Below are 14944 nucleotides of genomic sequence, written 5' to 3' on the forward strand. Positions count from 1 at the left end.
GGTGGGGGATGGAGGTGTAGAGGGATTGGATGTCCATGGTGAAGAGGAGGTAGTTGGGGCCAGGGAACTGGAAATTGTTGATATGATGTAGGGTGTCAGAGGAATCACGGATGTAGGTGGGAAGGGACTGGACAAGGGGAGAGAGAATGGAGTCAAGATAGCAAGAAATGAGTTCCGTGGGGCAGGAACAGGCTGACACGATGGGTCTGCTGGGAATAGGCACTTTACAGCCTTCCGGACTGAATATTAAGTTCAACAATTTTAGATCATGAACTGTCTCCACCATCCCCACCCCCTTTTTTCCAAATATTTATATAGGTTTTTCTTTTCCCACCTATTTCCATTACTTTTAAATGTATTTCCATCCATTGTTTTATCTCTGCCTTTTAGCCTATTTTGATCCCTTCCCCCCCACTAGGGCTATCTGTACCTTTATTGTCACATTCCTTAGCTAATATCACCAGCTTTAGCACCTTTTTGTCCTTTTGTCTATGACATCTTTTGGTTATCTCCACCTATCACTGGCCCTCTATCCAGCTCTACCTGTCCCACCCCCCCGCCTTAAACCAGCTAATATTTCACCTCTTTTCTCTTTTTACTTAGTTCTGTTGAAGAGTCCATAAGACCATAAGACATTGGAGTAGAAATTAGGCCATTCGGCCCATCGAGTCTTCTCCACCATTCAATCATGGCTGATAAGTTTCTCAACCCCATTCACCCGCCTTCTCCCCGTAACCTTTGATCCCCTTACCAATCAAGAACCTATCTATCTTGGTTTTAAATACACTCAATGACCTGGCCTCCACAGCCTTCTGTGGCAATGAATTCCATACATTCACCACTCTCTGGCTAAAGAAGTTTCTCCTCATCTCTGTTCTAAAAGGTCTTCCCTTTACTCTGAGGCTGTGCCCTCAGGTCCTAGTCTCTCCTACTAATGGAAACATCTTCCCCACGTCCACTCTGTCCAGGCCTTTCAGTATTCTGTAAGTTTCAATCAGATCCCCCCTCATCCTTCTAAACTCCATCGAGTATAGACCCAGAGTCCTCAAACGTTCCTCATATGTTAAGCCTTTCATTCCTGGGATCATTTTCGTGAACCTCCTCTGGACCCTCTCCAGGGCCAGCACATCCTTCCTGAGATACGGGGCCCAAAATTGCTCACAATATTCTAAACGTGATCTGACCAGAGCCTTATAAACCCTCAGCAGCACATCCCTGCTTTTATATTCTAGTCCTCTCGAAATAAATGCCAACATTGCATTTGCCTTCCTAACTACTGACTCAACCTGCATTTCTTTAGCACCTTTCACAACCTCAGGATGTCTCTGTGCACAGTAAGCCTCCTCAAACCATAGAAAGGGTTATGGTGCATACAGAGGCCATTCAGCCCATTGTGTCTGTGCCTGCCAAAAAGAGAAATAAGAAACTAGCCGCTCATTTGAATCCCACTTTCCAGCACCTGGTCCATAGCCTTGTAGGTTACAGCACTTCATTTGCAGATCCAGGTACCTTTTAAATGAGTTGAACGTTTCAGCCTCAACCACCAACTTAGGCAGTGAATTCCAGATGCCCACCACCCTCGGGGTAAAAAGGTTTTTCCTCATGTCCCTTATAATCCTTCTACTAATCACCTTAAATCTATGGTCCCTGGTAATTGATTCCTCAGCTAGGGGAAACAAGTCTTTCCTCCATACCTTATCTGGACTCCTCATAATTTTGTACACCTCAATTAGGCCACCCCTTGGTCTCCTCTGTTCCAAGGAAAAGAAACCTAGCCTATCCAATCTCTCCTCATTGCTGCAATTTTCAAACCCTTACAACATTCTTATAAATCTCCTCTGCACTCTCTCCAGAGCAATTATGTCCTTCCTGTAATGTGGTGACCAGAACAGTACACAGAATTCCAGCTGTGGCCTAACCAGCGTTTTATACAGCTCCATCATTACATCCCTGCTTTTGTATTTAATACCTCGCCCAATAAAGGGAAGCATTCCATATGCTTTCTTCACCACCTTGTCCACCTGTCCTGCTACCTTCAAGGACCTGTGGACATACACTCCAAGGTCACTTCCTCAACAGCAACCTGATAATGACCAGATATGATCTGTTTTTAGTGAGATTGATTGGGAGTAAAATATTGGCCAGGACACCGGGAAGAACTCCGTGCTGTCCTTCAAATAGTGCTCATGGAATCTTTTACATAATATCCTTGTGGGGATACTTGCTAGTGCTGTTGGGAAGGGTTTAAACAGCTCCTCAGGGAGATGGGGACATGAGAGGCATTTCAGATAGGAAAAAATACAATGCTGATGATAGGAAGCAGTAAACAAACGTGGAAAGCAGCAGAAAAAAATGCCAGCATCAAACAGAGTGAAAATACAACGAGAAAGAACTAATTAATAATCATGTTGTAAAAGCACCTTTAGGGAGAGTGACCATAATATGATAGAATTTTACATAAGTTTGAAAAATTTGTGATTCAATCTGAAATTCAGGTCTTAAATCTAATCAATGAAAACTGAAGATATGATGGGAAAGTTGGTTGTGATGGATTAGGAAATTACATCAAAAGGTATGACAGTAGACAGAAAATGGCTAGTATTTAAATAATTAGTACATGGTTTACAACAAATATACATTCCTTTGAGGCACAAAAACCCAAGAGGAAAAGTGAGTCAACCGTAGCTAACAAAGGAAATTAAAGATTATATTGGATCAAAGGAAAACACTTATAAAATTTCCAAAAGTGTAGTAATCCTGAGGATTGGAAGCACTTTTGAATTCAGCAAAAGAGAACAAAGAAACTAATAAAGAAAATGCTAGAATCTATAATAAGGGATGTCATAACTGTACACTTAGAGAACAATGATCTGATCGGGCAGGTTCAACATGGATTTATGAAAGGGAAATAACATTTGACAAACCTGTAAGAGTTTCTTGAAGATGTTACTAGCAGGATGGCTAAGGGGGGACCTGTGGATGTGGTGTATTTATATTTTCAGAAGGCTTTTGATTAGGGCGTTAGTAAACAAAATTAGAGCACATAGGATTGAGTGTAATAGACTGACATAGATTGAGGATTGATTACGGACAGAAAACAGAGAGTAGTAATAAAAGGGTCAGTCTCAGGTTAGCAGGCTGTGATTAGTGGGGTACCGCAAGGATCAGTACTTGGCCCCTGGCTATTCACAATCTACATCAATGATTTGGCGTGGGGACCAATGTAATATTTCCAAGTTTGCTGATGACACAAAACTAGATGGGGATGTAAGTTGTGAGGAGGATGCAAAAGGGCTTCAAGGGGATTTGGCAGGCTTTGTGAGTGGGCAAGAACCTGGCAGATGGAATATAACGTGGGTAAATGTGAAGTTATTCACTTTGGTAAAATGAATGCAGGTGCAGAATATTTCTTAAATGGTGAGAGAATGGGAAGTATTGATGTCCTTGTTCCTAAGTTATTGAAAGCTAACAGGTAGGTGCAGCAAGCAAATAGGAAGGTAAATGGCATGTTAACCTTTATTGCAAGGGGATTTGAGTACAGGAGTAAGGAATTCTTGTTGCAATTGTATAGAGCCTTGGTGAGACCGCACCTGGAGTATTATGTACAGTTCTGATCTCCTTATCTAAGGAAGGGTATACTTGCCATAGAGAGATTGCAGTGGAGGCTTACAAGAATGATTCCTGGGATGGCAGGATTGTCTTACGAGGAGAGATTGAGGAGACTGGGCCTGTATCCTCTGGAGTTTAGAAGAATGAGAGGTGATCTCATTGAAACTTACAAAATTCTTACAGGGTGTGACAGGGTGGATGCAGAAAGGATGTTTCTCCTGGCGGGGCCAGGGCGTGGTCTAGAGCAAGGGAACAGAGTCTCAGAACAAGGGGAAGGCCATCTGGGACTGAGATGAGGAGGAATTTCTTCACTCAGAGGATGGTGAATCTTTGGAATTCTCTGCCCCAGAGGGCTGTGGAGGCTCAGTCATTGAGTGTGTTCAAGACTGAGGTCGATAGGTTTCTAGATACTAATAACATCAAGGGAGACAGGGATAGCGTGGGAAAGTGGCGTTGAGGTAAACAATCAGTCATCATCTAGTTGAATGGCAGAGAACGCTCGAGGAGCTGAATGGCCTACTCCTGCTCCTATATTCTTATGTTACATCGCCTGAGGGTTGGATGTGGGCCTCAGTTTAACACCTTAATATCTCCTTGTGTGGCCTGTGGTCATCATCCCTGTGAAACATACAAACATATGAATTAGGAGCTGGAGTAGGCCATTGGGCCTCTCGAGCCTGCTCCGCCATTCGATAAGATCAGAGTTGATCTGATTGTAGCCTTAACTCTACTTTCTTGCCGACACGCCATACTGCTTGACTTCCTTGTCAATCAAGAATCTATCCCATCTGCCAATTTTTTGCCTGCTCACTTAACCTATCTACATCCCTTTGCAAACTCCTTATGTCCTCTTCACAACTTACTTTCCTACCTATGTCATCAGCAAATTTAGCAACCAAACATTCAGTCCCTTCATCCAAGTAATTGACATAGATTGTAAATAGTTGAGGCCCTAACATTAATCCCTGTGATGCTCCAATAGTTACATTTTGCCAGCCCAGAAATGACCAATTTATCCCTTCTTTCTGCTTCCTGTTAGATAACTAATCCTCTGTCCATGCTAATGCTACCCCATCCCCATGAGCTCTTATTTTGTGTAATAACCTTTGATGTGGCACCTTATCAAATGCCAGTTAGAATCCAAGTACATCACAGCTACAGGTTCCCCTTTATCCATGTTGCTTGTTACTTCCCCAAAGAACTCTAATAAATTAGCCAAACACGTTTTCCCTTTTACAAAACAGTGTTGACTCTGCCTGATGTCATTAAGATTTTCTAAGTGCCTTGCTATAACCTCCTTAATAATAGATCCTAGATTTTTTTTCCCATGACAGATGTTAAGCTATCTGGTCTATGTATTCCTGCTTTCTGTCTCACTCCTATCTTGAATAGAGGAGTTACATTTGCTATTTTCCAATCTGATGGGACCTTTCCAGAATCAAAGGAATTTTGGAAAATTATATCAAATGCATCTAATATCTCCACAGCCACTTCTTTTAAGACCCTATCAGTTAAGTCCATCAGGTACTGGGAGCTTGTCAGCCTTTAGTTCTAATAGTGTTCTCAGTACCCTTTCCCTGGTGATTTTAAGTTCCTCCCTCCCTTTCACCTCTTGATTTACAAGTATTTCTCGGATGTTAGTTGTCTCTTTTACAGTGAAGACAGACACAAAATTTGTTCAACACTTGCGCCATTTCCTTATTTTCCATTATTAATTCTCCAGACTCACTCCCTAGAGGACCAGCACTCATTTTAGTTACTCTTTTCCTTTTTCAATACTTGTAGAAACTCTTACTAACTGTTATTATACCTCCAGCTGGATTCTTCTCAGAATCTAATTTCTCCCTCATTTTCTCAGTCATTGTTTGCTGCTTTTTAAATGTTGTATGACCTTATGACCTACTACTAATCTTCGCAGAATTGTAAGCTTTTTTTTTTCCAATTTGTTATTATCTTTAACTTCTTTAGTTAGCCACGGATGGCACATACTTCTCCGAGAGTCTTTCTTTCTCACTGGAATTTACCTTTGCTGAGTTATGAAACATCCCCTTAAATGTCTGCCGCTGCATTGACCTACCCTTAACCTAATTTCCCAGTTCACTTTTTCCAGCTCTGTCTTCATTCCCTTGCATTTGCCTTTACTGAAGTTTAAAACACTTGTCTTAGACACATTCTTCTCTCCCTCAAACCAAATGCGAAATGCAATCATGTTATGATCGCTGCTACCTAGAGGCTCCTTTACTATGAGGTCATAAATTAATCCTCTCCTATTTATTATACATTACCAAACACCTTGGAATGGTTTTCTCTATGTGAAAAAAGCTTTATGAACGTGACATCACAGACCATAGATACGCCGAATAAAGCTAAACTAGGTGCTGCCTGCAGCTGGGAACCGAATACACGGGAACCATCACAGAGCCTGAAGCAAAGAGCGAGAGACCCAAACAAAACCAGGATGAATGAATCCAATTGCAAAATGCCCAATGGCACGTGTGGGAACCTGCCCAACTTCCGTAAAATAATAATACAGAAAGTGGAGAGGGAGCACTGTCAGGCTGACCTTAATATCAGGGGACATGTCATGTGTCATTTCCGTCTTCTGGTGCAATTGAAACTGGACTTCAATGTAACAATTATTGGAAGTAAACTAAATAATTGGGGAAATGTTTCTTTAAGTGACCCCAGTGGAAGGAACAACGGTTTTGTCTTTCACCCTGTAAAAGTAATTTGAGCCCTCCCCCATTGCACTAGCAAACCGACCCACAAGAGCCCTTGTCCCAGCTCTGCTGAAGTGCAATCCGTCCATCTTGAACAGGTGCCTCATTCCTCAGAACTGGCTTTGATGCCCTATGAATCTGAAGCCCTCCCTCCTGCAGCAATTCACCAGCTCCATGTTAACCTGCCTTGATCTAGTTCTGTTAGATTCGATTCCATGATTGGCCAGCACTTGCTGCACAATCCCGAGTGTGCTAATATTAGTCCAGCTTATAAATAGCTCATGGGGATGTTGTGGCATAGTGGTATTGTCACTGGAGTGGTAATCCAGAGACACAGGGAAGTGCTCTGAGGACCCGGGTTTGAATCCCACCACGGCAGAGGGTGTATTCTGGAATTAAAAGCTGTGAAAACCACTGCCTTCATGTCCTAAACTCATTCCCTAACGCCCTTTAGGGAAGGAAATCTGCTGTCCTTACCTGATTTGGCCTACATGTGACTCCAGACCCACAGCAATGTGGGTGACTCTTAAAAAAATGTTCAAGCGCAAAAATGAACGAGGGCAATTAAGGATGGGCAATAAATGCTGGCCTAGACAGTAACACCCACATCCCAGGAACAAATTTTAAAAAATTATGCTTGCTAGAAGTGACATATGCAGGGACCCCTTCTCTGCAACAAAGGAATATGTTCACGCTTTGTACCTTTTTTTGGAAAGTGGCAGCAGTGTGTACCATCTATGAGATGCACTGCAGCAACTCACCTAGGCTCCTTCAACAGCACCTTCCAAACCTGCAACCTCCACCACCTAGAAGGACAAGGGCAGCAGATGCATGGGAACAGCACCACCTGGAAATTCCATTTCAAGCCACACACCATACTGACTTGGAACAATGTCAAGGTTCCTTCACTGTCATTGGGTCAAAATCCTGGAAATCCCTCCCTAACAGCACTGAGCATGTACCTACACCACATGGAGTGAAGCAATTCAAAAAGGCAACTCATCAACACCTCTCAAGGGTAATTATGGATGGGCAACACATTGTGGTCTTGCCAGCGATGCTCACATCCTGTGAAAGAATAAATAATTTATAGAAACAGAAAATGTTGGAAAACCTCAGCAGGTCTGGCAGCATCTGTAGCGAGAGAAACAGAGATAATGTTCCCAGCCCAATATGACTCTTCTTCGGAATTACCATAGGGGAATTCCTGCAGGAGGGAGGGCTTCAGATTCCTTTGATATCAAAGGGTTCTGAAGAAGAGTCATGTTGGACATGAAACGTTAACTCCGTTTCTCTCTGCACAGATGCTGCCAGACCTGCTGAGTTTTTTCCGCCATTTTGTGATTTTATTTCAGATTTCCAGCATTCTTGAAGGTGGATAAATCACCGGGGCCAGATGGATTGTATCTCTGGCTGTTGAAGGAAGCCAGGGAGGAAATAGCAGATGCTCTGAGGATCATTTTCCAATCCTCACCAGATACAGGTGAGTTCCCAGAGGATTAGAGAGCTGTGAACATTATACCATTATTTTAAAAGGTTGCGAGGGATAAACCAGAAAATTATAGGCCGGTCAGTCCAACTTCAGTGGTTGGAAAATTATTGGGAACAATTATGAGAGACAGGAAAAACTGGCACTTAGAAAGTGCACAGATTGATCAAGGATAGTCAGCATGGTTTTGTTATGGGAAAATCTTACTAACCTAACAGAATTTTTTTGAGAAAGTAACAAGGAGGAATTGTTGAGGATAGTGCAGTGGACATTTCTACATGGATTTCAGTAAGGCATTTGACAAGGTTCCACATGGCAGACTAGTCAGGTGGCCTATTTGAGGGTTAGGGTCTAGACAGGCTAGAAAGGAAAGACTTGTTTCCCCTCACTGAGGGATCAGTTACCAGGGGGCACAGATTTAAGGTGACATGAGGAAAAACTTTTTCACCCAGAGGGCGGTCTGGAATTCACTGCCTCAGTTGGTGGTTGTGGCTAAAACACTCAACTCATTTAAAAGGGACGCGGATCTGCATCCGAAAGCGCTGTAACCTGCAAGGCTATGGACCAGGTGCTCGAAAGTGGGGTTAAAATGACCGGCGCAGACACGAGGGCTGAATGGCCTCTTTCTGCACCGTTACTTTTTTATAGTTCGATTTGCAGCATTTTACATTTACGTACATATAGTTTAGTGAATTTGTACGTATAAAAATACACATTTTATATTTATATATGTGTGTTTGTTCCCTGTGTGATTCCCATCTCCCTTTCCCAGCTCTGTGCTGCCTCAGCTGCTCTCACCTGGGGACAGCGCCTCACAATCCAGCTCCACGCCGCGCCCCGCCCCCTCACCGCGCCGCGCCGCCATTGGTTGGAGGACCCGCCACCCCGTCGATCCGCCAGCCAGGCCCGGCCCGCTCCCTCCCTATTGGTCAGAGCACATGTCAGTCACCGCCCCCTCGGCGGTCACGTGGTCTGTTCTTCCGAGGACCGCCGCCGTGTCCGCTCCACTCGGTGTCCTGTCAGCCCCGGTCGGACTCTCCGGTTTGTATTTTATTTGATTCTCTCTCTGAGTCTCTCCGCCCGCCTCTCCATCCCTACCCCATCCTCGAGCTCGCTCACTCGGTTTGGGAAAACTCGCCTTCGTTCCATTATTCGGCCTTTCAATGGCCGCTTGGCCCAGGACCCGCCTGGTTGGTTTCAACCGACTGAGCATGCGCGTATCCCGGCAGCAGCTCGGGATATTTAAAGGGACGAAAGCAAAAAACTGCGGATGCTGGAAATCCAAAACAAAAATAAAAATACCTGGAAAAACTCAGCAGGTCTGGCAGCATCGGCGGAGAGGAACACAGTTAACGTGGAGTCCGAATGACCCTTCAACAGAACTAAGGAAAAATAGAAAAGAGGTGAAATATAAGCTGGTTGAAGGGGGGGTGGGACAGGCAGAGCTGGATAGAAGGCCAGTGATAGGCGGAGATAACCAAAAGATGTCACAGACAAAAGGACAAAGGGGTGTTGAAGGTGGTGATATTATCTAAGGAATGTGCTAATGAAGGGTAGAAAGCAAGACAAGCAAGGTACATATAGCCCTAGTAGGGGTGCGGTGGGATGAAGGGAAGGGATCGAAATAGGCTAAAAGGTAGAGGTAAAACAATGGATGGAAATACATTTAAAAATAATGGAAATAGGTGGGAAAAGAAAAATCTATATAAATTTTTGGAAAAAAAAGGGGGGGGGGTCAGAAAGGGGGTGGGAATGGAGGAGACAGTTCATGATCTAAAATTGTTGAACTCAATATTCAGTCCGGAAGGCTGTAAAGTGTCTAGTCGGAAGATGAGGTGCTGTTCCTCCAGTTTGCGTTGAGCTTCACTGGAACAATGCAAGGACAGACATGTGGGCATGAGAGCAGGGTGGAGTGTTGAAATGGCAAGCGACAGGGAGTTCTGGGTCATGTTTGCGGACAGACCAAAGGTGTTCTGCAAAACGGTCACCCAGTCTGCGTTTGGTCTCTCCAATGGAGAGGAAACCGCATTGGGAGCAACGAATGCAGTAGACTAAATTGAGGTAAGTGCAAGTGAAATGCTGCTTCACTTGAAAGGAGTGTTTGGGCCCTTGGACGGTGAGGAGAGGGGAAGTAAAGGGGCAGGTGTTGCACCTTCTGCGGTTGCATGGGAAGGTGCCGTGGGAGGGGGTTGAGGTGTAGAGGGTGATGGAGGAGTGAACCAGGGTGTCCCGGAGGGAACGATCCCTGCAGAATGCCGCCAAGGGGATTAAAGGGACACTGTCCCTCTGTGTTCACTTGTAATTTAAAGGGACAGAGGCATTGCAAGATAGACTGATTTCAGTGCTGAGAGGAGAGACAGCAGGCTTTGGAGCAATATTTAGGTAAAGCTAGTAAATTGTCTATTCTGAATTTCTCTCCTGTTTTTAGTTATTGCTGATGGAAACTTGCTTTACAGGGAGAGAGTCTGTGGCTGGGAACCTCAGATGAAACTGCGCCAATCTCTCTGACTCACACCACTCATCAGGACCTGAAGATTATCGGCAATATGGAAGCGGAGAGCAGCATTTGCAGTGTGGATAAACTGTATCCGTGTTCTGTGTGTGGATGCGGATTCGAACGATCGTCCGACCTGCAGACTCACAAGTGTGACCAAACTGAACAGAGGCCGTGTAAATGTGGGGACTGTGGGAAGGGATTCAGTCACCCCTCTGAGCTGGAAACTCATCGCTGCAGTCACACCAGGGAGAGGCCATTCATCTGCCCCAAATGTGGGAAGGGATTCACACTGTCATCCAGCCTGCGGAGACACCAGCGAGTTCACACTGGGGAGAGACCGTTCACCTGCTCCATGTGTGGGAAGGGATTCATCCAGTCATCTGACCTGCTTTCGCACCAACGGGTTCACAGTGGGGAGAGACCATTCACCTGCTCTCTGTGTGAGGAGGGATTCACTCATCCCTCCAACCTGCTGACGCACCAGCGAGTTCACACAGGGGAGAATCCGTTCACCTGCTCTGAGTGTGGGAAAGGATTCACTCAAGCCTCCAACATGTTGAGACACCAGCGAGTACACACTGGGGAGAGGCCATTCACTTGCTGTGTGTGTGAAAAGGGGTTCGCTGAGTCAGGAAGCCTGCTGGCACACCAGCGAGTTCACACTGGGGAGAGACCGTTTACCTGCTCCATGTGTGGGAAAGGATTCACTCTGTCATCATCCCTTCTCAGACATCAGCGAGTTCACACCGGGGAGAGACCATTCACCTGCTCCGAATGTGGGAAGGGATTTAACCAGTCAACTGACCTGTTGACACACCAGCGAGTTCACAGTGGGGAGAGGCCATTCACCTGCTCCATGTGTGGGAAGGGGTTCACACAAGCTTCCAACCTGCTGAGCCACCAGAGAGTTCACACTGGGGAGAATCCATTCACCTGCTCCATGTGTGGGAAGGGATTCGCTCAAGCTTCCAACCTGGTGAGCCACCAGCGAGTTCACACTGGGGAAAGGCCCTTCACCTGCTCTGTTTGTGGGAAGGGATTCAGTCGATCATCCTACCTGGTGAAGCACCAGCAAGTTCACAACTGACTGCACTGCTCCAATTTTGCCAGCACTCGCTTGGTAGAACAAAACGTGAATATTGCTGAGAAAAAGAGAGATATGCTGTCGAAGCTTTGCATCTTGCACTCATCAGGACAGATGCAAGAATGCTAAATTTCAAAGTGAAGAACAATATATACTGCATCAGAAAAGGGTGCTGATTGGTTGACAAGTTGACTCTGATCATTTGAGGCGTTGCCATGGAGAATTCACCAGGGAACTATTATCCCCCACACTTTTATTTAATTCAAAAATGGTGCAATGCCTGGATAGTGTCCTGCCTGCTGAGGACAGATCCCTGTGTCGGAACATATGTAGCTTCCAGCAAGCATACGTCAGCCACATGGTGAGCTTGATTGATAATCTTAAATCGGTTGTTAGTATAATTCTGAGCACACCCTGGAATGTTCAGCAATTCACAGAATCACATCTAATGTTAGACATTATGTCCTGAGATTTGCAAGCCTGAGCTGTTTGAGTACAGCCAGTATGCTGCCTATTGTGAGTAGCCAAAGTGACATGCAGTTTGATATGATCCACCTGTTGCAACGTACAGCCTGTTACCTGGCATCACAGCAACACTGAAATTTATATACCACATCACTCATTTGAGTTGTAGGCAAAATGCTTTTTGGCTTCACGTCAGCATCCTGTTAGTGGAAAATACCACTCGTGTTGCTACTGCATAGACACAGCGTGAAAACAGTTAACCTCACCTGTTGCTCAAAGTTTTGAGATACGGTCCCCTTCCAGGGTTATTTAAGGCATACTGGGCACTCTTCAGGTCCAAATATTTCAGCAACAGGTGAGGCTAGCCATTTCACACTGCTGATGTGGGACTTGATCCCATAGGTGCTGACTTGGAGGTGATAGTTCTACCAAGGCCACAGCTGTCATGTTAACCAATGGTATTAAATATCATGGAATGGATGTCTGGAAGTGACAGATCAGCCATTTTCTGGTGAAATGGAGAATAGGCTCATTGGGCTAAATGGCCTTTTCCTGGTCAGATATTCCACACCTCCCCTCCTAGACTCGATATTCCCAATTCCTACCAAAGTGGAAATGCGCACATTTTCCCACTTTATACTCCATCTGCAAAATTTAGACTGCCCACCTATCCTATGTACATCCCTTTGCAAATTTTGTGTTCTCCTAACAATCTTCTTTCCTACCTATCTTTGTATCAGCAATAAATTTGGCTACAATGCAGTCAGTCCCTTCATCCAAGTCATTGATATAGATTGTAAATAGTTGAGCCCCAAAGCACTGATCTCTGTGCCACCTCACTAGTTACAGTTTGCCAACCTGAAAATGACCCCTTTATCCCAGCTCTCCTGTTAGTTAGCCAATCCTTTATCCATTCTAATGTATTTCACCAACACCATAAGCTGTTATCTTTGTGCAGTAACCTTTCATGTGGCATCTTTTAGGATGCCTTTTGGAAATCTAAATACACTACATCTACTGAAATAAAAACAGAAAATGCTGGTAAAACTCAGCAGGTCAGGCAGCATCTGTGGAGAGAGAGACAGAGTTAATGTTTCGAGTCCGTATGACGCTTCTTCAGCCCTCTCCACAGATGCTGCCAGACCTGAGCTTTTCTAGCATTTTCAGTTTTTATTTCAGATTTCCAGCATCTGCAGTATTTTTCTTTTACACTACATCTACTGGTTCCCCTTTATCCACCCTGTTTGTTACATCCTCAAAGAACTCTAATTTGTCAAACATGATTCCCCTTTCACAAAACCGTGTTGACTCTGCCTACTTCCTTAATAATGGATTCCAGTATTTTCCCAATGACAAATGTTGGGTTAACTGGTCTATAGTTTCCTGCTTTCTGTCTCCTTCCTTCTCTTCAATAACGGTGTTACATTTCTGATTTTCCAATTTGCTGGGATCTTTCCAGAATCTAGGGAGTTTTGAAAGATTACAACCAAAGCATCCACTCTCTCTGTAGCCACTTCCTTTAAGACCCTCAGGCCATCAGGTCCAGGAGACTTGTTATCCCTTAGTCCCATTAGTTTTCCTAGTAGTTTTTCTCTAGTTGCTTCCTCCCTTTAGCCCTTTCATTTTCTACTATTCTTGGGATGCTTTAGGTGTCTTCAACCATCAAGACAGATACAAAATACTTGTTCTGAAAAGTGTTTATCTTTCTTTGGCAGTCTTCCATCTCCTGAGCTGATTTTTTTTTTATTCCTTCACGGGCTTCACTGGCTGAGCCAGCATTTATTGCCCATCCCTAGTTGCCCTTGGGAAGGTGGTGGTGAGCTGCCTTGTTGAACCGCTGCAGTCCATGTGGTATAGGTACACCCACAGTGTTTCTAGAGAAGGAGTTCCAGGATTTTGACCCAGCGACAGTGAAGGAACAGCGATATATTTCCAAGTCAGGATAGTGAGTGGCTTGGAGGGGAACTTCCAGGTGGTGGTGCTTCCATGTGTCGACAGCCCTTGCTCTTCTAGGTGGCAGAGGTCATGGGTTTGGCAGGTGCTGTCAAAGGAACCTTGGTGAGTTGCTGCAGTGCATCTCGTAGATGCAACACACTGCTGCTACTGTTCGTCAGTGGTGGAAGGAGTGAATGATTAAAGTGGTGGATGGGGTGCCAATCAAGCAAGTTGCTTTATTCTGGATGGTGTTGAGCTGCTTCAGTGTTGATAGAGCTGCACTCATCCAGGCAAGTGGGAATATTCCAACACACTCCTGACTTGTGCCTTGTAGATGGCGGACAGTCTTTGGGGAGTCAGAAGGTGAGTTACTCATCACTTGATTCCTAGCCTCTGACCTGCTCTTGTAGCCATAGTATTTATATGGATAGTCCAGTTTAGTTTCTGGTCAATGGTAACCTCCAGGATGTTGAGACTGGGGGATTCAACGATGGTAATGCCATTGAATGTCAACGGATGGTTTGTGCTGTGGTGATGAACTCTGTGTTAAGCATAACCTGATGTGGCTGAGGGCCCTACATGGAGGCCTCTGCTCCATGTGCTGAAGATAAAGGCAATGGGCTGAGAAGGTGCAGGATTCAATGGCCTCTGTTTGCTCTGGGCCCTCATCTCAGCCAGCTGAGCTTTCCGTTTCTTCACACCACTTCCAAGGCCCTTCCAAGCAGTCAGCCTCCAGAGGTCATAGCCATTGGCAACTGTCTCCCCGTTGTCAGTGTCAATGTCCTCATCTTCATATCCTCCTTGCAGTGGAGACCTGGATGTCCGGAGGATTGTTATCCAGTGGCCAGTTCACCTACAGAAGAGCTCTGGGTAAACAGCCATCTATCCGATGGACGTGGCTGAGCCAGCACTTTTACTTTGTAATGAGCGGCTGTTGATGGAATTAGTGTGTGCCAGGGCCTCTGAGTTGATGACTGGGAGGTGCTGAGGAAACGTGTTGAGATGGTGAAGGTGGAAACTGTTCAGCCTTTTCTCCTGCCCAGCGTATGTTGTGCAGATCTCACCACTGTTGAGGAATGTGCTGAGGACGCGGGCTTGGCAGACTCAGTTTGGTTCTTGGTCAGGTTGCTGTTGTTCCACATTCT

The 14944-nt window shown here is 45.0% G+C and overlaps 1 protein-coding gene across 1 annotated transcript in view; it reads left to right on the forward strand.

Moving 5' to 3' along the window:
* Positions 1–13119, forward strand: part of LOC144697382 (uncharacterized) — a 62361-nt gene extending 49242 nt beyond the window's left edge. The window contains 1 exon segment of the mRNA XM_078569360.1: positions 10727–13119. Within this exon segment, the coding sequence (XP_078425486.1) occupies positions 10727–11402 (676 nt within the window). The 3' untranslated portion in view covers positions 11403–13119.
* The last annotated feature ends 1825 nt before the right edge of the window (positions 13120–14944 follow it).

The sequence above is a fragment of the Cetorhinus maximus genome, chromosome 23 (genome assembly GCF_964194155.1).
Source record: "Cetorhinus maximus chromosome 23, sCetMax3.hap1.1, whole genome shotgun sequence".
In the NCBI taxonomy this organism is placed as follows: Eukaryota; Metazoa; Chordata; class Chondrichthyes; order Lamniformes; family Cetorhinidae; genus Cetorhinus; species Cetorhinus maximus.